Raw genomic sequence first — 25935 nt, forward strand, 5'->3', positions numbered from 1 at the left:
TTTAGGAAGTATCTTGTGGTCATTGGGAATATGATATTTGAGTTGTTATATATTGCATATGTTACACTTAAATGTAGGCATATGCATAACTTCATAATTGAAAAGATAGTTTTTAAAGGCAATCTGTCTCAAAAGGAAAGTTGTACATGTGACTGAGGAATCCACACATGAGCCTATCTAGTTCAGATTCATGAAGATTTTAGTGGGAGAGGGTATATATGTCGGTTTTGGATGAAACCTTAAATGACCAATGCTGAAATTATAGTTCTTATTCATAAAATAATTGAGGAATTAAATGCTCTGGCAGGGTGGAGCTTCATGTAGCTAAATTGTAATTCAGAATAAGAAACTTTTGATGTATATAATAATTCCTTTTAAACTGTTTACTGAAGTCAAGGATATTTTGAATTCATCGGTTTAGCCCAGTAAAAAGATAAAAGGCAGTATGGGTTAATCCAGTGGCAAACAGTAAAACATACCTGAAAGATGAATTACTATAATAATGCTTATATTCATTTTAGCATAGGAGCATGACTATTGTGGAGTAAGACAGTACAAACTATAGGAAGAAATAAAACTCTTTACCAATATAAAATAAATTGCATGGCAATAATATCTTCTAAATATTTCCATTTTTCAGGATTGTGTGTATAAGTAAATATGAAAAAAACTCACCAGGGTTAATGTTAAATGACCCAAATTCAAATGACTTTCTCTTTGACTTTCCCTAGAGAAACTGAAATTAAAGTCAGGTATAAATACCTCAATGTGTACAGCACTCTGCCATCATTCCAGATCCTGAGCATCCTATTAGGAGTTGTTATCCAATGAGCATCAGCTTTCTTGGAATTTCGGAAAAATGTATCCGGTATCCAGATCTTCCCAACCATGTTGCTGTTTAATCTGAGCACTTTTATTGTGCTGTTGAACTTCAGACGTCTGTCATACCACGTTTGGGCGAAAAATATATCAATTGTATATTCCTGTTGTGTTAACCAGAAATACTGATGAAAACATAGCTCTCAGCATTTCACATAACTCCTGATATGCATTCCTTAATTTCATATGAAAAAAGTATGAACTAAGATGATTCTAGAACTGGTAATATTTTTTGGTCAATTTTTGAGGGCGTGGTTTACCAATGGTTATTATTTAAAATCAAGTCATCATGTTATTTTCCCACTGATAGGTGGACCTAAGATGTAATTTGGTAGTATATGCACCTTTCTGATTCTATGTCCCCCCACCTCAACTCATACCTGATCAGGTCAGAGGACAATTATTTATTCCCTTGGATCTAGGAAAAGAAAAAATTGAGCTTACTTTGCTGCCTTCATTGCCTGTGCCCCCAGTTAGTATCAGAAGTGGTCAAGCCTCACTTTCCCTGGCACCACTGGGTAGCCAGAGCTGCAAATGTAGTTGTAGAATGGAAAAGAGCAATCTGAGGTTTATTTCTACACATAACCCCAACAAGAATGAAGCAGGCATTGTGCTAAGGCTAGACCACTTTCCCTCACCTGTACGAAGATATAATTGCATTTTTGTTGGAACTTTGGAAAGAGGAGAGAAGAGGATCTAGGCTTTTCTTTTTATCTGTTGGTGCTTTTTTCTTTTTATTTCAGGAGTGCTAATATCACTGGTAAATGGTTTTCCTTATTTTGTAGCAATCTGGAAGCTCAGTTTTACAGGAGTTAAGCTGTCACATAAAAGTGTGAGGATATGTTAAAAATGTATTTATTACATTTTTTCAGCATAGAGCTTAGTTTCCTTGTCTTGTAGAAATTCATATCTCATACAGTCCTCACATCCATAATAATAATGAGATTTTTAAAATAACATAGGTATAGCACGATGTTAAAACTAATAGAAGCTTTGTAATGTCAAAAATGATGGAGGCTTTGTAACAAAGTGAACATTGTAGGAAAACTGGCAATCATTTACCTACCATATTGATAGCATTCACTGGCCCAATGCTATTGACGTACATGTCAGTGTGAATTACTGTCGGTTTAACTGTAAGAGAAACAAGAAGAATCAGTAACACCAGTGAAGGTCAAAATAAACTACATGAAAGTCAAACACAAGCAGAAATCTGCTATAGTACTGCTCTTGTATGTTGCCTCACATTTAAATGTACAGTGATGTCTCCGGTTTGAAATTAGTTAGAAACACTTTGAGACAAATTCTTAGATGGTTTATTCTATCTGAACAAATTCATTTACTTAAGAACCAATGCTGAAACCAGTGTTGTAATTTTTGAGTGCATTGTATCTAACTGAGAGTATGTGTATTTTGTGTTAGGTCACAGAAACACCGCTGACAAAACACCATCAACATAAGCAAACTTGTTTTTTTTAGCATCTCATGCATCACTCATTTCACATTATAATGCCACACACGACATAATTGCTGGTGTCTGCAGAGATAGCTGTAGATAAGCAACAATTTCATGAGCTCAAAGCAAAAAGTAACACTCAAGGCTCTGAAACAGGAAGAAAGAACTGTTGTTAGATTAGTTTATTTTGTTATTATTCTTATACACCTTGACATAAACATCATTGTTTTTTTTCTCAGATTCTTTTATGAATGCAGAATTCCTTTTTATTCTCTAAAATCTTGGATAGGGAGAATAAGACAAGTTCCTCTGCTAATTTACACTATATGCATACATTGAAGGTTAAATATTCACGTTATCCCTCACTGTGAAAAATACTGTAGTTAATAAGCCTCTACAAATTTGTTAGAAACTGCTTCCTTCATTGACCTTGTTGCTCTCTGCTTCCCTTGCTTTCCTCTGCCTGCCTCATCCATGAATTCTCGTTGCTTTTCTGTATAATCTGATTACTCCTGTATCCTTTTCTACAGAGGTATTTTCTGCCTGTTCTGTGCACACATGGGGCCTTCTCAAGCTGACTTGCAGCAACTCAGGGAGATTTATTACTTTGAGCTGCCTCAGTAATGAGTGGAGAGGAAGATTCCTACAAAAAGGTGATTCTGTCAAATAAGACCTCTGTTAAGAGCCTAAGCTTGGGCTATAAACTTATATTGACTGTGGTGGAAATCTAGGGAGGTTGGCCTTACTTGACAGCAGTTTTCTTCTGTGAACCTATTCATCTGTGCCCCATTCTATAGTCACTTCTTGCCCTGCTGTGCAAATAAGGTCTCATGCAGCATCAAACAGTACAGATCTGCTGCTTTTAGGGGCTATGTCTGTGCCCCTCACAGCATGGAAGTATCAGGCTCATTTGGCCTTCCTTTCCGTATATTATTCGTGATTTTCTAACACCCTCATTAGATATACAAAGAAGATGAAGACTTGCTTTTTCTTTCCCCAAAAGTTAAATTCTGAACTTCTATGAAGGTGCATTGTTACAAGCAGCCTGATTCAGCAAATCACAACAGTCTTATTAGAAGGTCTCAGGATAGATTTAGCAGTATTAATTTACATCAGCTTCCAAAATCATGGCTACTTTTCATACCGCTGATGTCTTATCACATTGTAATTTGTTTTCATAACTACTGTGAATGGATTCTGCTTCCTTTGTAGCAAACACAGGGTGAAATTTCTTTCTTGTCACTGATTATTTAAAAGTGGTCTAAAAAGAAACCAAACATACCTCCTATATCAGGCCTCAACTTGTTGTCATATCCTTCCAGCAAGCCATTTAAAATAAGAGTGACATCACTCTCATGGACCTTGGGAGTCAAAACCCAAGTCTTATTTGAAGTGTAATCTTCATAATCATCATCTCCCTTTTGGGTGGAACTGTTAAAGAAATAAAAATGAAGAAATGGGAACCCTTGAAAAGTATGAATTTGTACACAACTCTCTTTGGAGACAATACACACATATCAGGTTTTAATAGGACCACATAAAATACTGAAGGATTGCCTGTATTATAAAAGGAGACAAACTCACAGTAAAGATGTCACATAACAGCTGAGGTTACAGTTCACTTTAGCAACATTTCCTTTTAGTACAGTTCAGATCATATTCTGTCTATTTGAAGGAACTTCGTGTTTATTACCTTTTGTATGCCTATTTTTTCTCTCACTGACTCAGGTGGGACTTGTTATGAAACAAATCTAATTGTCACTTTGCTTATGCAACTCTCCAGCAAAATATGACATATATGACATATATACAGTGCTGTTGCATTACTTCTCTTTGAGAGAATGATTTGATACAACACATTACTGACAAGACCAATAATTAGATTCATTGCAACAAACTGTCACACAGCTTTTCTTCACTCTGATGAACTTGAGTTTATTGTGCATTTGGAAAGTTCAGCACAAATTTTTGCCAATGGTATTCATTTTCACTGTCTGCCGGGGTTTTCTTTTCTGCTATTGAGCAGTGTGACAGCAGTTCTAGTGTAATTCAACCTGCTTAGCACAGTAGAAAGAGCAAGTTAAGAATCAGAAATATGTGGACTAGTCTTAATGGACATTTTCTTTTCTAGAGGAGAAAATAGAAACTACTTTAGAATATGACATCATTAGATATTTTCATTTCAGAATGTCAGTGGTTATCAGCTGAATGGTGCTAGGCAACTCTAAGTTTTTTGTATAATATGCCAGTGCCCTTCTTTCCTGACCTGCTTCTGTGGCAAAGTTTGAACACTGTTGGATATGAAAAGTATTAATGATACTACAAATGTCTTAAGCTGCTGGGTGGAGTTTGTGTCAAAAGCAGAAAATACAGGTATTTACCTGTTCCAGCCAGAATCTTTATGAAATTGAGAGAGGACACAGAGAAGTCAGTTCTCATGGGGGCTGGAACTTGTGCTTGCCACACAAGATTGAAAGCAGACACAGCTGACCATGGTCATGGGCACAATAGTAAGGGGATAACTGGTCCCAGAGTCTCATGGAGCCATTCTGTTCACATGGATCTCTGCTCAGCTGAGGTCTTTCCCATCCCCTCCCTAAAGTGCTGCATCCTGCTTATAGCTACCTAGAGCAGATGGCCTGAAGGCTTTTGGTGGGCATTTGGGAGCTGTAAGCCAACTGCACAAATACAACTTAACTATGAAAGAGGCTTTAGAATCTTTCTTCCCTGTGGGCACATAGGAAAAGCCTAACAGGAAAGAGCCACAACACGTCTGTGCCTCTCTGTATACGATTCTGCTTCCCAGGAGGTGCTGAAAGTACAGTGAAATTTGAAGCAGCCTGAGACTGCACATATGGTTGCAGCAACTAGGAATGTATAGTATGAGTGAGAGTGCCAGTCTTGCATTATATTGCATGGAGTTAAGCTGGGAAGCTGCTAGTGAAGCTAGGCTCTCTATGCTTTCATTGCATATACTGAATGCCGCTGCCTGCAGCCTTCAGGCACCACCTCACCCACCCGTGCCAGCAATGTGCAGCTGGGAGCTTCAGCTTCCCAGATCAAGAATAGGCAACCCAACCTCCTCCCTCTGGCTACACAGGCCTGAAACTGTAGTGCTTTACTGGCAATCAAAAGCGGCGTTTTAATTGGCAATGTGCTTTGTAGTATTCTGCTGGTACTACAAGCAGGCCAGGATAATTAAATTGGTAGGGAAATTTGTTTATCCAGCTGTCTGGAGTTCAAAGTTCTAATTGTAATTCAAAGGAACATAACTGAAGCAAGGTTCTCCTCCTGAAGGAAAGGAAATCCTTCTAAATAAAGCCTTTGTGAACAGAAGGCTCTAGATTATGTTTTCAGTCTATGCAAAGTGAGCGAAAAAATCTAACTTAATGTATAAAAAGCCATACTCCTGTTTTATAACCAATTAAACATTTTCCAAAAAGAATAATTTTTATGAATGGAAAAGAACAAGTAAATCAAATATATTGTTTCACAAAGGCAATGTGTTCCTGAATATTAATGTGATGAGAAAGCTTCAAAAGCCAGACAGCTACTTAGAGCCTGGTGTAATGGACAGTGCAAGGTTAAAAGATGAAAAAGCGTGTTTGCCTAGGACTTGTCTCAAATCTAGAACAACCTTATAGCATAGCAGCCCCACAATCACTAAAACTTCCTTTTTCTCTTGGTAATTATTTGTAGGAAAGAAATAGCTATTTGTCTGTTCATCTGCCATTTCAAGCCATTTTAGCACTCCAAATCTCAAAAACCATCAAATGCTCTATATCAGTGTGAGAGAGAGGAGAGGAAACATAGCCAAAGTGATGAGGGAAAAAGGCCACTGAGTTCCAGCTTTTATCTGAATTCCAAGTGGATCATAAGTTAGCATGGGTATCCAATTGTCTGTGTAAAACTGCATACCAGCTCGAACAATCAGAAGCACTTCCCTATCCAGATGAGCAGGGCTTTAGCTGTGCAATGCCATTAATACTAATGAAAATTACAATGACAAAGCCTTTTTCATCTACTTGAGACTTTCAGATCAGTTCTTCTGATTGTATGGCCTAAATTTTGCAAGTGCTTTTAATGCCCAGAACAAATTTGATAAAGCCTGGATTATACTCAAATGCATATTGAAATCTGTTTTTATTATGACTGCTAGAAGTTTTCAGATCTAGCAATATAAGTATACAACCTATTTGCAGATTGCAGCATAATTTTTTGAACGTTAATGTTTCAGACACTGATAGTTTGAGATATTTCCACTTCTGACATTTAATGCTATCACAAGATGTGTGCAAGACTGCTCTACATAAATACAGTTTCCCTGTTTGGAAAAGAGAGGGTTCAGGAAGGTCAGAACCCCCAGCTGAAGCTTGAAGTTGTAGAGTAATTAAAGTTAGAAGGTGCTTTTGGAGGTCATCTGGTCCAACCCCTACTCAGTTTGCCAGCTAAGCCTGTAAGGTGGCTGTGATTGTAATTACTTATGTATATAACCTTTCATGTGCCGAACATTCGGGGGGGTTCTTTGTATGTGTCATTGCTAGAAATGCATCTTCATAAAGCAGCTAGAGGGCAGAAATCACTACATGCTAATAAGCATTTGTTAATTTAGATCAGAAAGGAATATTTGTGAGGGTAACAGCACAAAAATGAGTCATATTTTATTTTTTTTAATAAAAATGTGCAAATATCTATGAACTGGTAACTCACCCTACAGCTGCATAACAACCTTGTTCTGCCAGTGCGATTTTTACTCTGTTTGTAACTCGTGTTTCTTATCTTTCTCACTATAAAATACACATACTAATTCTGCATTAAAGAAGTTGTTACTTGATTTGTAATGTTTATACAGTTCTTTTGAGTGCTCACTGGGAAGGTGTAACTTGAGTCCACAATGTAAATGTTAAGAACTAGGTTACCCAGTGCTGTGCTAGGACATCTGAAAGTGTTTTGCTAGTACATCTGAAAGTTCTTTGCAATATCATGCGAGCAACATTTAATCATTCATGGAACAAGTGTAACCTCTGTGGGCAGGGGTAGAGGTAGAACTGGTTTCTCCAATCAAGGGATAAAGAATTAAGGAAATGATGCCCTATTTAGTTAGCGTAGCCTCTTTTATCCTTAGGTCTAAAGACTTTGTTTCTATACTGGAAATACTGTGAAATAGTGTAACATATATACTCCTCAGTCAGTCCCAGAGGATATCTCTGCTGAGAACTCATTTATGCATTAGGGAAATACTTTTTTCCCATCTTCCTTTCTGAACCTTGTCCAGAAGACATAGCACAGCTGATTAGATAAAGGTCTTGCTAATGTGTTGTTACACTATCCTATTAGCAGACCAAACCCATGAAAGTGCAGATTACAGGCTGGGAATCCATTTCTCTTTTTAATAGATTTGTTAGGATTTCTTTTTGCTTTTATTCCCATGGAACTAAATTTGATACCTATGTAAAAATAATCTCGAGTTTAGTAAAATTTAACAAATAATTACATTAATGGTGTTTAGCTATTTTACATTAAGGGTTGGATTATCCACTTCAAAACAACTGTGTTTCAGTTAAATGCAGACATAAAGTCAGCATTATAACTTCTGATCATCTCTGCTGTTCCATGACAACTTTATATGAGAGACACTCTGATGTAACTTCCAGAAGAATTATACATAGGTTTTCGTGGAAAGGTACTACCATAAGTTGGTAAAGGTACACTATACATTATTTAAAATCACAGACAGCAGCAATAATTTTGCAGTTTAAACTAAGGGACAGATTGGGCACATCTTATTTCATTAGTGAGCAATAACTCACAAAGTATATCCCTTTGAAAGAAGGTAAATGTTTCCTAATTCACAGGAATATATTTTTTTCACAACTTATTACAGGTAGTAGAAGGAAAATGGTATTCTCTGATGCAAAAACCTGCCATCACTGCTCAGTCTTCCAACATTTACATGTGAGGTCATATATTTAGCTGGCCAAAATCCCTATAATTCCAGTGACTTTCAATAAAATATGCTAATTTGTACCTGCTGTGGCTTTGCCCTTTAACTTCTCTAAATATAGTAGATCAATTTTAACTATTTCCAAGTGTTCTATGAAGAAACTTCACAAAAGAGTCAATTATCCCTGCTGGAATCTGCCTGCTATTGCACTGCTTTTTACAAGCAGAACAAGAGGAGGCACAAAGTGCCCAAGGAAAAGACTTGCAGCAGTCCTGTACAGCCAACAACTAATTAATTTACTGCTAATTAAAAACTTCAGCTTATTTGTCAAAAAAAAATCTGACTAATTTCATCTTTTATGTCCAGTAGGCAAAAGAAGCTACAGAGCCTACAGCAAAGATTTAGTAAACTACTTACACACAGAGTGAGTCTTAAACTTACAGCATCAGTGTTTTCAACATCTCAGTGAAGGACTGAAACAAAGCTTGCTATTTTACCTGACAACACTGTTTAAATTAATGAATAATCAAACTAAGTTAATTCTCTGATGTGCATAAAAAATTACCTTAATATATAGGTCATACATAATTCATTGCAATAATATGGTCACTGTGAGGGAAGAACGTATTCCAAGTTCCCACTATGGATACAGTGATGCTGTATGCAGATATGACATATGAGTATGTAGAGAATAGCGTATTTGTAGGAGACTACAGAGTCTGGAAATCTAGCTGTGTCTATATTCTCTCTTGTTGACTGCCAGTCATATTTTAAGTAAAGCTATCTCAGTTGAAATAGAAATGTTTTCACAAAGCTGAATGCTGTATTCTGTTCCTCTGTTCATGTTTCTGTTCTGTTCATTCTCATTCTTTAAATCCCAAGGTTGTGCCCAGGACCATTCTTCTATCTTTACCAGAAAAAAATTGTACCTATTTTCTCCTTTACTACTAAATGTCCATTACAATACTTGGGAGGGAAAAGAGGGGATCAGTCACTTATGAGAAGCTCTGTAAAAGGAAATGGAGATTATGCTGAGAGATTTGGGCAAAGAGCAAGTGTCTTCTTAACCTGCTCCCTCCACCTGGAGCTCTGGTACTATTGAGACTGCAATTCTGGTGCCTGGACGGAGCTTTGTAGCAGAAAAGCCTCAGGTACTGGATTCACAGTGTTCCCAGAAAAAGCTTGTTTCAGGCTTGACAACCAGGAAGTATTAGCTGAGTTTTGGACACTTGCAATAGTCACGTAGCAAGGGAGGCTGAGGAAGTTTGCAAGGGGCAATAAAATAGTAGTTACCTCTACGTAGTTACCTCTACTTAATGGTTTGGGTAGGTTGGATTTTAGGTAGGTTGCCTATGGAAGATATGTTAATTTCCTATGCAAATGCTACTTCTACAGCTATCGTTCCATGAACTATTCAAATAGTGTAAAGTACTTAAAATCTTGTCATGAAATGATCACTGCTTAAAATCAAAACAAAGCTGAGTTTTTCTGTCATTCCTAAGTCACAGAGCAACTGAAATGTATGAGAAAATAACTCTTAAAATAATACTACAGTTCTCAAAAATAAATCTCTACAGCTGAAACACAAAGGTGAAGAAAGAACTGAGCACACAAGTCTCAAAATGGGTATTCAAGACCCAGAAATCACTAGAGTAGCACAGATGAGTACACAGATGACTTTTCAGTCATCTTTACGGTACATGAAGTCCCTAGATTGCCTGCAATCAAGCAGTCATTTCTGAAAACTGTGTCTACATTGATATTTAAAGGCCAGCCGGATTCCTGTGAACATTTGCAGTGCTTTCCAATGAATGAGATGATACCTGGCAATGCAGCACCTAAGTATCATGCTGTGGATTTTACAAGCTGCCTTCTAGTCATTCAGCAACTCACAATATCCTCACTGGGGCTTATCAGCCATTTTGAGGGAAGCAGTCCAATTCTTAAATCTCTTTCCTAGACCTCTAAAATACTGCATAGCAATGATGCTTTTGTATTAGTTGCTATAAAACTGTTAATTATAGCTGGCTGGTTTATTTTTGTCATTTAATGTCTTCCCTAAGGCATACACTTAACATTAGTTACTGCACCTTATCTCATCATGAATTTTAGCCCTTTGAAGTTATAGTTAAAATATCTGGTTTTGTGAATGTGGCTACAGCAGGTAGACAGGTTAAAAATGAAAAATTTAGCTTGGTTTAAGTTTTGTTCCCTTCCTGTAATGTTGTTTGGGTTTTTGTTTTAAAAAATCCCTTTAAAGTTCATTTATTGAGAGCTGCCACTAAACCCTTTGGTTTGTAGTATTTACTGCTTTTTCTAGGTCACTGTACTGAATAATTGTGGTGTAATTTTTGCATTGCACAACTGATTGGATTTGAGACGTGAGTAAGCACGAGGATTATTTTCCCTTTCAAAATAATTCTAGTACCAACAATATGGGCTTATGACCAGTTGTCACCAAAATTACCAGACACCAGTGCTAGCAGTCCTGGCAAAGAACCAAAATCTGAAATGTAGTACCCAGTCTAGATTCAGTGTCTCCATCAGGAAGTTGAGGCACGTTGGTTAAATTAGTTGGTAAAGGATTTCCATGTTCAGGTCTATCACAACAAACCGATGTAATTCACCAAAACTGAATTACACCACAGTATACAACTTGTGGGAAGGGAGAGGAAACATATGCTACCTCCAGGGAGGATAAGAAAATGAAGAGGGATGAACCAAACTTGTATAGTCAGTAAGGAGCAAGAGAGATAATTACAGAAACAAGCACACATCATTCATTTTGAACAGCCTGAACTCCAAGTGCAGTTTATGAGAACTCTGAAGGAGTCTAAGATGTGACCAGATAATTCAGATAATCCTCCATAATTTATGATTATTATTGCATTTTTTTTTTTGGAGCTGGAATTTTGTATAAGGATGTTTTCTTACATTTTGATTGCTAGAGCTGATATAAGCAACTCGCACATCTCTTTCTGCTGTAGTTAGGGCTACTCGTGTTTGAGGCAGGTGAAGGAAAGAGATAGAAATGGAAAAAGGGGAACAGTTTCAGATATTCTTCTGCATTACAGAGTTAGCTCAAGTTGATCTACTTTATTTGAAATTGTCTAGCTAGATCCAATTTTAAAAGGTGTAATCTTGGAATTATGTGAACCTCAGAAGGTTGGTTTTTTTTATTTACCTTCCTTCCCTTTTATTACACTCCCATCCCTTCTCTCATTTTTTGTTTCATTTAGAACTGTTTTGTGCACCTCTGCATGTGAAATTTAAGGCACATGGGGCATGATTTTTCCCTGTTGCTGTAACTCGGCTCCTGCAGATTTCTGCTAGAGCTGGGAGAGATCAAGAGAAGGAGTTAACGGCCATTGCTGAGATGCAATCTGACTAGGTCTTTTTTAATGTGACCTCTATTCACTTTGTTCTGGCTGTGTTTTATTGTATGTAATTTCCATCTGTTACTATCATACGTAATTTCTCTTCCCAAATGAGGTACATTGCTTTTAGAAAAGATTGCTCTAAAATCTCACTATAAGTTAACAAGAAGTAAAAAGCTTAATTCTGTTCTCAGTGAGTAAGATTAGGAAAATGTAGATGCCCTCCAGCCATCTATTTAAACAACATTAGCTCAAAAACCCCAATCCTATTGCTCAATTAGATTTGAAAAATTAAAGAATAAAGATTCTTTTTCTGCAGTACCCTATGATGTACTCATATTCGTGCCTTTTCAGAATACTTGTACAACATTTTCCTGTATTTTGTCAGCAAGGTAATTTCACTTAGAAGGAAATCACTTCTGGAATCAGTCATTCATGATATAGCCATCTTCTCATAACTGTCAATGTTTAAAACCAAACACGCGAGGTGCTAGAAATATCTCCAGTTTTACTTACTGGATAACCTTCCAGAGCATTTTTTGAAATTGAGCATACCATTTTTTTGTCTCAGATGTGAGCTTTCAAAATTTAAGTTAAACTGACTGTAAATCCTCATTAGAATTAAATCTGTCTGGAAATGTTTTCATTCTCCTCTTCTGTGTCTCAGTACAGAGCAAAGCATTGTAATGTAGTGTTCCCAGTGTTGGGCTGGGAGCCGCAGTTAAAGGACCAGTGTCCTTCTACTTGCTATGATATGCTAAGTTATATCATCTCTGCAAGAAACTGTAAAACATTTTTACAATATAAACAAGCACATAAATGTGCTGGATTATCTGTGTTTGGTGAAGACTAGGTATGATGGTAAACCCTCTCATTACGGAGGAAGGAAGAGTCACTAACCATGCCTTAGGAAATGGCGCTGCAGTGCTGGGAATCACACTTCCCTCATGCTTATCGGCAATGTTGTAGCCCATATCTTTGGTAAACCAAGTGGGACAGATAAACCCCAAATGATTAGGGAGCCAAATGAAAATAAATTTAAAACCAACCTGGGTGTATTCTGAATGTATGTCTTAATTCTTACTTCTTGCAGATCATGGAAGTATCATTACTAAAATGCTTATTAGACAGAAATGTGTCTTGAAGAAAGAGCTGAATGAATAGAAAATAGTTGCTCAATACTCATGTTTTAATTAACTCATCATGAAGCTAATTCATTCACAAAATGAGTGTAAGCAAATGGTGAGATTAAACAGGGGTTTTTGTTGCTGGGTTTTTTTTTTTTTTAACAATGCTTCTGATTTAACTTAGGTTTTAATGCATGGTAACCAATAGTAACCCATGTGTTCCCACTTAAACTGACTTATATCATGCAAGACGCTGTTTGCATTCATGCTCACAAAACAGATTGTGCAGGGGTGGATGTGGAATTTAGTTCTGATAACAGGGTAGATATGTATTACAGTAAGAATATAAGTGGCAAGCTAATGTCTCTGTGTCAGCTGAGCAGGAAAATTGTCAACAAGTGTGCTGGAATTTTGCCTACGGAATTTATTTTCATAAAATAGCCTATGCTGATTTTGTTGTGGAATTCTGGTGGACTTTTCTTGGTGGTTGTTACTATATGGATGGCTTCATGGCAGGGACTCTTTTAGTTTTGTGGGGCACAGAAAAATCCTAGCTTCTGGGTAAGGACTGTCAGCACCTCTGCTGTAATACACACCCAGACAAAGTTATTCAATGGCAGTGTCAGCCCATGCCTCTGTCCCTCCGTGCTACATCCTGTGTTCACTTCTCAAGAGCTCAGCTGTCAAAGTAGGCTTGTGTTTCTTTACACTACGTAATTATGTAATAATTTACTCTTCATAGAGTCACTGCTTTCGGCTATTGTCTATAAAAAGCTATGATTGTATCATACAAAAAGTCAAATAAATTAGCCATAGAGGCCTGCTCAATTAGAGAAATCACTGTGGCAGCTAAACCAAGGAAACCAAAGCTGTGGCTGGGTCAGGAAAAGTTCAGAGCCTTGCAAACTCAGTGCGGAGGTTATGGCCTGTCACTAGTAATGGCAATGCGGTGCTATGGGTCTGTATGCTGCACTTCAACTGCATGCCTTCCAAGGTAAATATTGATGCAAAGCTGCTGCATCTTCCTTACTTATTGGTACCCCACTATGGCAATCATGTTGGAATACAGTTTCAAAAAGAAAAAACACGGTACAGAAGAAGCTGTAAACAAATTCTTCTGATATCTATTCCGTAGAAAGAAAATCTCATTGTTAAGTATATTCAACTTCTTATGAAAGAACTTCAAAATGTTTTTCTAAAATACGGTGAATTGTTTTAATGGTTTTTAACTAATAAATAATATGGTGATTCTACAACGTTATTTTAATGAGAAGAAACTGCATATGGGTTCACTTACTGTCTTATTTCTCTCTTTTTGGTATTTCTACCAGTCTCTAATAAATAAAATATAAAGCACATAACGTGCAAATTTACCTAGTACTGAAATTTTTGACATTTGAGTGGGCTAGGCATACTGAACACTGCAAAGTCTATCTTTCCATCCCTTGCATTTAAATGTGACTATTAAGGCTAGTCAAAACACCAGGAATATAGGAGCAATTTCCATTTCACACATTTACAAACATGTACTTCCACACTTTGTTTTTCCTCCAGAAATATTTTGGCATATCTTTTTTGACTCTTTCTCTCATCAATATAGTTGAATTTTATTTTGTAAGTTGTCATTGTTCTGATTATGATCAGAGAAGTTTGGTTTTTGTAAAAGGAAAGAAAGTTCTAAAGAGCAAGCTACTAAAAATGTATTTTATAAGTAGATTTTATTCAGGGATAGAGAAAGATGGATGTCTTATAACTCAAAAAGAGGGCAAGAGTCAGAACAATAACTGAGTAGAAGCAGAAACAGAGTGGGTTTGATTAATGTGTGAAACTGGCTACAAGGGTCAGAAATAGCAGTAGATGTAGTCATAAACTTATTCCAAAAACATTATGTTGAAAAACTGCATTGGGAATAATCTTTATAAGGTACACCTATTACCAGTTTATTTCTGGAATCCCTGAAGGGGTGAAACCCCATTAAGGTCTAGGAGATGTGGACTCATAACTAGAGATTCAACGTATGCTTAGCAATGGAATAATACAGAGTGCAGAAGATACTACAGAGAATGAGACAAAGTACAGAAGACATACGGAGGTGAAGCTGTTTCCTTCAGTTCAAAAGATTATATAAGAGGATTTTCTTTTTCTCCTCATCCTCACTGCAGCTCTCTACTGTGGCAAAATCAAATGATCCATTAAATGTGCTGCAGAGAGTGTTTCAGTTGTAAACCAGAATGTCCAGATATTCAGGCCAGATCCCCAGCAGGTTTCCTTAGTCCTTTCTTAGACCTCTATGGAGCATCCACCATGGCATGACAGCAATAAGCTTTAAAGGTGAATCGATACAAGGCCAAGCCGTGAGAAGCAGCTGTTACCACCTGGTGTTAGTGGGTCACCTTGAATTAGTCCATTCCCAGCTGCGGGGTATCTATTTAAGAGGTATAAGCACCAGCTACATGTGGTGTCACTTATGGAGATTTTACTGATGGTGAGCACTCAGGCAAGATCTGTAAGTTATTTAGGGTAGCTGCACAAGGCATGATGGTAACTAAGAATGCGTGAATTGGAAAAATGCAGGTGGTTTCAGACCCCATTTTCTGTAGGTACAGAGAAGGCAACGTGATGCTTCAGAGACTGTGTTGGTCCTTTGAGGATCTTATGCAAATTGCGTAATCTGAACTTAAAAACAGGAAGAGTCTTTTCATGACTCGAACAGATGCCAGATGGAACCATCAGGTGAAGATGGAGACCTGAAAACCTGGGAAAAGTACAAACCTCTAAAACTAATGGAGCATGAGTGGAAGCTAAGGAAGAATAAAGATGTTTTACCTATCATAACATACACATGGATAAATCCATCTTCAGTTTCCCTTGCTGTGGCTCCAGCAGCTTTTTATGAGTACAAACTTAAGCAGAATAACTGGCAGGATACTGATGTGAAGAAATACCACTGGAAGCCATTGAAGCAAAACTTCAGCATGTGCTTTATCCTCCTGAACCACTTAGGTATTTGGCAAACATACTTCTAAATTTGTTAAAGAACGGGTGCTGTTCCAAGCCCCATAGTATTCCAGGAGACATTACTAGTGAAATCATTTGGATGAGAAGGCATAGCTGGAGTACACTTGCTGGCAATGTTGGCATTTTGGGCTTTTATCTGTCAGATTTTCCAGGATTATGCTTTTCATCCAGCCAGCTGTTCAGGATTCTGATCCTGGTGTTGGTAAACATTTAAACAAAAGTGAAAGTGTTTTCCTGAAGGACAGCTTGAATTCTTCAGACCTTGCAGAATTGAACCCCAGTTTAGCTGCCTCAGCCTGTTTCCCAAGATGTCATTGTAGACATGATGTCTCTGTTAAACAAATACATGTTGTTTGGAGTTCTTGCAGATAAATTGAGAAGCCCTATTTAAAATATGTAGTATTTATGACTAGACATTATTTGACTATTAAGCTTCTGATTTTTTGCATTAAATCCTTTCATTACTGTTGTATTGAGGAGCTCTGAGCATTGCGTACACAGGTAACAAGTGCAGATGATAAGTGCTTCTCATTTTTTAATCTGAATATATACTGCATTAAATTTAATCACTTCTGCTTTTTATCTACTATGGAGAGATTAAGAGATAGTACTTTGGGGACCATAACAGAAGAAATGATTTTACAGATATAGTATGTTTCCTCTTTCTTTTTTTTTTTCCCTCCTTTAACATATTGTAAAATTAAAGCTGGAAACAATTTTATCTTCTAATACTCTCTAAAAGCTTTCACATACTCAGAACTTTCACAAAGTTACCATGTGAGCTAAAATTCTTGGTTTCTGGCCAAAGATTAATTTTATTTCAAAGCTTAAAATAAAACCCACTTTTTGAAATCTGTAAGGCTAAAATTATTCCTATTCACTTTTAAAATTAAATTTATATAGGGTTTGTTTTCACACATCTAATCCCTCAGTGACTGAATAGTAAATTCTGGAACTCATTATAGAAGTAACCTATATTAAGAAGTATACTCAGCGTAAAAGTGATTGGTTATTGAGGGGTTAAAATGTATTAGGTGGGTGTAAAAGTGTTTGGATATTAATAGCAAATAATTTGGAATTGATAACTTCTGAGAAATGAACTCTCTCTAGAGGCAGTGGTGGCCTGTTGTGAGAGGAAAGAAACACTGTCCTCACCTCTGTGAACTAGAGGTGTCTCAGTTTTACAGCCTTTGACGTCAAGGATGCAGACTGGTAGATCAGTACCACAATAACCAGTGACAGGGAAAAATATTTTCATGTTCATCATTGCCTCTTAAAATGGTATTAAGAGGCTCATTAATTATACTGGGCATGGAAGTTAAGAATTTAGCCCTAAAGGTTTGTTGTGGCTTTAATCTCATCTGCTGCATTAGAGCTTTATTAAGGTTTTAAGTCATTTTAAGTGCATGCTTTAAGTCTTTAAAGCAGCTTAAAGCATACTTTAAGTCTTTAAAACAGTTTTCTAGCATTTCCTTTAGTAACTAGGAAAATAAAATGAAAAAAGAGCCATTATTAATGTAATGTTGATTGTCCTTGTCCCAGAGAGCTTACAAATACCCAATATGTTTGTTCAATACAGTGTAGTCTTTGATACTTAATTATTTTGGTTCATTAAAAACCCAGCAATATTTGTGATTTTATTCTAAGGTTTTCCAAGTATTTTACCAAGTGTCATATTAACCTTCCCCTCTTCCAAACCTTTGCCTTCCAAGAAAATAGTGATTTGTTTACTATGTTACAAAACAAAATTGTAATACTAAAACATATTTGGGTTCATAGCCCTCACAGGCTGTGCGAGCAACATGCATCATTTCAGTTATGTATACAGAAGCCAGAAGGTGTCTTTGAGGTCTTCAAGTTCAGCTATTGTGACAGTACTTGGCAGTGTGGATATCATTACATGGATCACAAGTCTCAGCCGCTTTTCTAAGCCATTTTGCAGCAAGACCAGTCAGTAGTAAGGAAGTTGTTTTCTCTGCTTCTCTGTCCTTTTACTATGTAACAGCTACTTGAAGCTTTCTCACCTGTGTTCTTACTTCAGTGTGGCATGTCCCTGGCCTTTAACTTCCAAAACGTATACACTATCATCACTTAATCTAAAAGGTTGCCTTGCATTTGTCATCTTTGTTAATTTCATCATAACTCATCTTTTTTAATCCCTGGTTTTCTATTCTAAGTAATAGCAGGCTACTTGTCACTGCATTAAAAATGCTTCATGATTCCAGCCTTCACAATTCACTTCCACATCTCCTTCAGTTCTGCCTGCTTCTTACAGTAACTGTACAGCTTTTCTGGACTCTTAGCTAAAGTCCTTACTCTCTGTATTAATTAACTCTGTAAGAGCTAACAGAGCTATTAATCTGTATAAGGTGACTGTACAAGCTGACTGTAGTTTAATTATATGTCAAATATTTGGTGGCATTCTTCATTCACTGACATTTGTGTGCTGTTTGGTGTGGCATCTATTTGGGCAATGGTTTCACAACTGTTTTGAAAACATTGGCCATGACCACAAATAAATATGAGCTAATAATCAGCACATGGAATTAGATTATTGAATAGTTTTTGATCAGGCGATTACTTTTCTGCACACAGAAGCAACTTGAATGCCTAAATTTTGGAAGAATGGCTTTTAGGTCTATGAAAAGTATAAACTAGAGATGTTGTTCAGGAGATCAGAAGGGGAAAGATGTTTGCAGATTCTTTGATGAACTGTTCTCCCCTGCCTGCATCAGAATGTGCTCTACACCTGATTGAAGCCTTCTTAGTGTGAATCCACAGTGTGATGTCTTTTGTGTCTTCATCAGTTTTCAGAGAGGAAAAGCAGAGTACATCCTATACTACCCTTTTACAGTGTGTACATGAAATGACCAAGAGATGACTGATCACTTTATCTGACCGTTTTGAGTGTAATTCATTCTGGTTTGGTGACACTCTCCAGCTTTGTCAAACATTTGCATGGATCAGTAGGTCCCAGAAGTGCATTATCACTTAATATATTGAATAATAATAATATATTGAATAACACATTGATTATTGATTGATTAGTTTAGTAAGGCTTTCTAGCATTATGTTATTAGTATTAATTGTTCTTAATTGTTCTCTTTCTCATTCTTTCTCTTGCTGTCTCTTTTTCTCTCTCTTAAAAAATAATCTAAGGGAATTAGATGAAAGTAGAATTCACTAGATAATCCTCAATCTGTTGCAGCAGGCAGATATCTATTTAGATCTGAAGATATCTTACTACAGATTAACAAAAGCTTCATTTGACCAGAACATGCAATTTGTGTTACACAATATGACATTGAGTCAGTATTGAAGGAAAACAGTCATTTTATCATATCACCCACTGTTTTTCAGCAAATTTTGTCAGAATGTTATTTTGAGTATGTGTAAAATCCCCTTTAAGATGCATTTCTTATCACTGTATAGAGCGATAGGTGTTTTTCTGTAGAACGTGGAATGTTCATAAGCTTAAGATAACAAATAGCTCAGAAAAAAAGCTAGCCTTTTATCTCAAGGGTTGTCACCAAAGTACACAATGACATTCAGTTAAAAATGTTATTCCAAACATGATTACCTGCATCATTTAGAAAGAGCTAATGCAAGCATAAAAAGCAGATATCTTCTCATTTCATTCTTTTGAAATGTCCATTATTATCCTTCATTTTGTCTAAATTGTTTATTTTTGTGTGTTGATGTTTTATTTCTGGTAATAATATATATACGTTTGCTTAGATTTTATAAAAAAGTTATTTCTTTAATGTTTTGCTGGCTGTCTGAGAACAGATGAAAGTTCTGTCTTGTAAGAGTAATATTTAGCCTCATATACAATGGCCAGATTTCACAGCTAGGCCTACACATTGTGTTGTACTTTACCGAGCATGTATGAAAATGTCTTTCTACTAAATCTAAAAAAATAGAACCAATCCTGTAGATAAGAAAATCTGAGTTACACATTAGTGATTTTCTTCTTTAAAGATATTAATTTACTGCAGTCAGATTCTTGTATAAATTACTGAAGTTCTATTACCTGCTACCACTTTGCAGTAATCTTAATCTGATGATTACTCTGGGTCCCATCAGCTATGTATTGTTCAATATATTTTGAATCTAGCAGGTACCAGTAGGAGAAGATAAGAGCAAAAGATCAGGGTAAGAATACAATGATGCTTCCCTTGTAAAATTCTCTTCAGTTCCAGAAACATGCAGTTATAGATTTCCTGTAAGGAAATGTTACCACTGACTTTAATGGACTTTGAAGTATTTTTCTTCTTTTTGAATCCAAATGAATTACTGGGCTCTGCAATACCTCACTGATTAGAAAGAAAACCATTTTTATAAGTTTTCAGGCAGCCAGTGATGATTTCATTGGGTGCTTTACACCCTTTATGTAAGAGAAAACAAGTAATGCTGCTGTAGTCAACTTTTTCTGTGTTGCTTAGGACATCACATGAAAAAACATTATGCAGCTGAGGTAGTCATTCACATGAGAAGGTGTTTGCTACAATTCTCTTTCACTTATGCAGTCACTGGTTGTTTTCAGCAGCATTAAGCCTCCTTATTTTTTCTTTTTTTTGACAGTAGATGTGTTAAAAATATTACTCAGTTATATAAATAAGAGGATATCACTGTGTGTCAGACTGAATACCCAGTATTCAGTCTTACAAGACTCACATATTAACTTCCTGTCAGAACTATACAAATACCCCAGAATCCCACTAGATGTTATACTCAGTGTTCTCTCAACAGATTTCTTCAACCTACCACCTTCTCCCTGTTTTTACCTCAGTTTCTCTCAGTCATTTTGCAGGTGCTGGGACTTGTGAAAATATATATCCACTGTGTCCCACTTCCTAATCTTTTTTCATATGGATAAAAAAAGAAAAAAGATATTTTTTCAAGTTTTTTGTGAATTTCTCACATTGAAGGAGATGGTTACACATACTGATATAAATGAATTTCCAGCCACTCCATATGACAAGTTTAAAAGCAAGTGATATTAAATTATTTTTTCCAAAGATAAAACTAAATGTGATTTTCTCCACCTTCTGGCTTAGTGCAAAGCTCAATTTCTTCATAGTTGGAAGAATCAAGCAAACAGGTTACTTATGGACATCACAAATAAAAATTGGACCCAATTCAAGCAACACCAAAGTTTCAACATGCTGAACTGGAGTTCTTCTGAGCCAAGCGCTCACCTAAATAAAATGTCTGCAACAAAACCACACCTCTGTAGGTGTACACACTAGGTGAATTTGGACTCTGCTGATAAAAAATCAGTGCATTTAAAATAGACACTTTCTGCTGTTTCCTTCTCATCTTTCAACAAAATTAACACTTCAAGATTTTTTCTGCTTTAGATATATCCTCTAGGGGCAATTGTAATCTCTTAATTTCATTAGTGCTCAACATGTTTGGTTTAGGTCTCATTCTATGAAATAGACTTTTCCTTACATAGTAATAATTATAGTTATCTGACTATGGTGATGGCCTCTTTTTTTTTTTTTTAACCAATTTGTGGCCCTTTCCTGGTATATTTTTCAGTCTTTGTCATAGAATGAATGTACCTTGTTCTAAGTAAAGAGCCTCACTTCTGAGCCTGGAAGAGTACTTACACTTCCAGTGAAGTTACCTGGACATCTATTTTTACCTTCAGTTGTCATATCTTTTCTAAAATGAGATAAATAAACATGTCATTTTCTCTTAGTGGTACAAAGCCTCCCTAGTTTATGTTCAGAACTTCCATTCACAGAAAATACACTCTGTTCTTGAATGGAGAAATTCATTTATGTCCAGAGGGCCAGGACAACACCCATGTGCCACTTAAGATCAATTTACATTATAGTCTGTGGGATGAAGTGGAGTGTAAAGTTTAAGCTGATCTTCTGTGCAGAATAAAAGAGAAGGAATGAAGATAAAAAGGTGTTCAAAGGTATTGTAAATCAGTCAGCTGGAATGTAGGTTGAGAGCTTTCTGCAAAAACAAAAAGCATTATGCAGTGTATGAAACACTTATTGAAGTTTCTTACAGAGTTATAATTTAACTTTGGATTATTTCCTAGCTCTAATTTATCAATGCATAGCTATCTGTAAGAATTTGTACTGTATAGGCCCTGGCTTTCCCTCTGCAACAGACGGACTGCAGTGGGTCAGGCATTATTGAGAGGATAAAACTAGGCCTAACATGTGAAGAGATTTCTAAAACTGCAGAGATTTGCAGGTGTAGGATAGGATATTGATTTCTTAGTAGACATAACTGGGAAAATGGCAATCAAATCTTACTGTTACTGTTAAAGGGAATTTGTATTGCAATATATGTTCATCAGAAAAGTGCAACACTTGATAACTGTGAAGCATGAACATTTAAAAACCCACTTCAGTTCTAACAACCCTATGTCAATTATTTTTTAACATATATATTTTCTATGCCCAAGTTCATATTAAGCAAACCCCCAGCTAGCATTGTATTCTTCACTGCCACTCTCAGATAATATGGATAATTTTCTGTATAAGACTGTGAATGGGGCTGCAGTAAAATAGCTTGTAAAGCAGCAGTTCAGACTGTACCAGTGGAGAACTACAGTACACTCTAGTTACTCTGTTGAATATTTCTAAAAAGAAATAATCAGATGACCACTCTAATAGAATCTTTGTGTCTAGGTATATATTGAATCTTCATTGCTGGAGTGGCTGAACATAACAGGGGAAAGGCTGCAGGGTACTGCGTAGGCTTCAAATGAGCTGGTGTGTTACCACATTGCACGACAGTGCCTATCAGAGGTACTGCTCTCAAAACTGCCTCTGCTTTAGAACTTACTTAAATGTATCTACAAGGCACTGTGCTATCAGTACAGATATACTCTAAGCAGGTATCAGAGGCAGAATAAGAAAAAAAGAAATCTACTTTCCTATATGCCTGTGCATGTTATTGCTCACCTGTGTCTAATGCTCTATCTAATCCTTTAATAATTCATGCTTTCAATTCACAGATCACTTCTTTGTTGCAGAAAGTGCTGGCCATTACTTAAGTATGTGAGAATTTAATTGTACTGGGTCTAAGACTTGGAGTAAGTTTCCTTTGACCAGGTATTTGCTTCTTTTCCCTTCATCTGTTCAATCCTGTCAGAGCCTTCTTACCTTTAAAATTTTTGTGCAACTATGACTGAGTTTCTCTACATGTGCCAATAGAGCAAATGTAGGATAAAGAGGAAACAATGTGACCACAATCCAAATCAACAAGATTTTTTTTTTTCAGATCAGCACTAGTCATGAACAGTTTACACTCAAGACCCAAAAGGATGATTTGTATGGCCATGAATAGCACATATAATATGAATCACATGGGAAATATTACATTAAAATAGTATATTAATTTCATAAACTGTTTTAAGTGTAGTTAGATTATAGAAGTTTCTTTATTAGAGAGTTTCACTTCTTGGATTTTCAAAGATTCAAACTTTCTGAAAGACTTTCCAACATCACTTTGTGTGTTCATTGAAGTATTTTGGAATACCTGAAGTTTGTTATGTATTAGGGCTAGGTGATTTAGTTACCAGAGCAGAAGCTAGTTAAAGGGCTTAAACCGCATTCCCAAATCATTATGTAATTGCAAGTAATAAAACAGTATCTGTAATCATTCATACCCTATCAAGTTATTAATAATGAGATAGGGAGAATTTTACTGAATTGTTCAAATCTACTTAAGATTAGTGGGTTTGGTAGTCTTTTTATTACAGTGCTATTTATTCAAAGTTCCTATCCCACCATTACAGCTGATAGCAGTCAGGAATGCAGCATGGCTATGAAAAATTAAAAGGCAGTCTCACCCTTCTTGCTACCCCTGAAATGTTCAAGTTGAGTGCAGCCTCAGCTCTGCTGAAACAAACACTGTGGTATATATAGGTCAGTCAGCACTAAATATTTGATTTCATAGTATCATAGGTAAGGTTAAAGTCATAATTTAACAGCACCTAGATTCACATCTTCTGTCATGACACTTCTCTAAAAAGGACCATTCCTTGTTAGCTGAGAAATAGTCTCTTGCTGAGCAACATCTTATTCCAATAATGCTCCAAGTGACCTCTGGCTTAATATTAGTGCTAGACACTGTATGAAAGTATTGGAAGCTAGTGTAAGAATAACTACAGTTGCAGGATTGATAGCAAACTGATGTTAGCTAGCTTTACAGTAATTCTAAATGACTATTCAGCTTAGGGATATTTGTGCCCCTTTTAATCTTTGTTAGTATATCACTTATCATGCCCCTTTTAATCATTGTTATTGCATCCCTTACCACACAGTGCAAAAACCCAACTGACACTGCAAAGTACTTCACAAGACCAAAACAATTTTATTTACTCTCAAGTTTGGTAATTTACTACAAAAAATACATATATTCACGTGTAAACCAAACTATTTCAGTGCTGAAATGATCACTTTATTTGTGCCTTTTTTCTGATCAGTCTTGAGAGTTTTCAGGTTTAGGTATCTAGTTGCAACATAGAAACATTGCCATGGCACTACTTGGGCACTAACAAGTGAAAAAAGTAGCTAGTGTCCAGCATTTCACATCTGAACATGACTTTGTGCTGTGTTCCTGTGATTTTTGCTGACATTTCTTTAAAGCTAAGGCCTATGTAAAAATAACTGATAAAATCTGTGTGTAAATAATGTGCAGAATATAACTAAATCTATTTGAAACTTTGCTGACAAGTGAGCTCTCTTACGTGTAACATGTTAATTATGTATAAAGTGAAATCAGTGTAATCAAATAATACTTCCAATTAAACCCCATATGGAGGTGTACAAATATCAAACTATTTTATTTACCTTTCAAAAGTGTTTCTCACCCCAAGATTGCACGGTTTTCAGAAATTTGGAATTTAGTTTGACTCATTTTCACTGTCCTGCACCTTCAGCCAATATGAGGGACTGTAATGCTACTGCACTAGTCTCAGTGATAAGATGATGGGGGAGCTTTATGCAATAAGTTTGCAGTACGGTTATGAATGTCAAGAAACAAACTGGAAAACAGCACTTCCTAAAACTTTAGTGCATACAATTCTAAGGGTGGGCTCTGTGCATGTGATTGAAACTACTGCATAAAAATATTGTGAAGGTAAAAGTCTGCAGATCTGTAATATGACATTTGTTCTGAACTCATTCAGATCATGGTTTGCTGAAGTCAAGGCCAGAATTTTAGCTTCCATTACTATCTGAATGATGCCTTAACTTCTCTCTTCTTTCTTCAATCTTTTACATATCAACAATTGCATAACAATTTTTCTACATAGTTTTTTTTTATTAATACTGTTTTCTTAATAATATTAGTTACAATATTGGTAATCCATTTTTATGTGTTCAGTTACTTTGATCAGATTCTGCAAATACTTTAACTTTCGTATGTTTTCTAATTGATGTCACCACATTTATTTAGCTGCGTAACATAGAGCATATATATTAATGTTAAGTTGCATTGGCTTTTCAGAATTTCTGTGTCCAAGACAAGCAACAGATAATACGAAAGCTATTCCCTTCCTTATGAAGTGTTAGATGAGTTTTTAGCAAAGAAAAACTTTCTTCCGGGTTATAAATAAATAGTATCTAAGCTCAATTCTGTAACTCTGTTTAGGTCCATGAGTTTCCAAGACTAATAGTAAGGTTTCTTCTATAAAAGTAGGAAAAAGTGTCCCGATTATTATAATTAAAATCATGTTGAAATATTTAAAAAGTTTGTGTAAAGCACTAAGGGTAGTTTTCCCTTTTACTTGTAGCTTGCTAAATTTGTTTCTTTATCTGTTATTTATTCTTTAAAATTATGAGGTCAGGAAGCTGTCAGAGGAAACCATCTTGGCTATCAGATGGCTTTGACCAGAAAACAGAACATTTTGCTGAGAAGAAAGTTTAATTTGCATTATGAAGTTTCTTTTAAAGCTTATGAAATAGTTTTGGCAAAATTCCTCTCAGGCTATGTTATTCTGAAAGATGAGTGAAAAGAAGGAAGTGTGTTAACATAAATATCTGGGATTATTTTAGTGGAAGCTTTATGTCAAAATAATCTGAGACTCTATTCATGAGATCCTGTCAAAGCTCATTTTTCATTGCTGTATTCACATGGTAATCATAAACAATT

General features: G+C 36.1%; 1 protein-coding gene across 6 annotated transcripts in view; it reads right to left on the bottom strand.

The window, feature by feature from the left end:
• The window catches only part of GABRG2 (gamma-aminobutyric acid type A receptor subunit gamma2), a 64729-nt gene that overhangs the window by 36630 nt on the left and 2164 nt on the right, over positions 1–25935 (bottom strand). For 5 of the 6 annotated variants that reach the window (XM_034066755.1, XM_034066751.1, XM_034066753.1 and 2 more), the window contains exons 1-2: positions 1946–2004; positions 763–983 (exon numbers count right to left, since the gene is read on the bottom strand). In XM_034066755.1, coding sequence (XP_033922646.1) covers positions 763–983; positions 1946–1987 — 263 coding nt within the window. In that variant the 5' untranslated portion in view covers positions 1988–2004. Of the gene's footprint in view, positions 1–762; positions 984–1945; positions 2014–3617; positions 3767–25935 lie in introns of those variants that run through there. The other variant, XM_005144966.3, reaches the window with a different exon arrangement.

Source organism: Melopsittacus undulatus, chromosome 10 (genome assembly GCF_012275295.1).
Source record: "Melopsittacus undulatus isolate bMelUnd1 chromosome 10, bMelUnd1.mat.Z, whole genome shotgun sequence".
Lineage (NCBI taxonomy): Eukaryota > Metazoa > Chordata > Aves > Psittaciformes > Psittaculidae > Melopsittacus > Melopsittacus undulatus.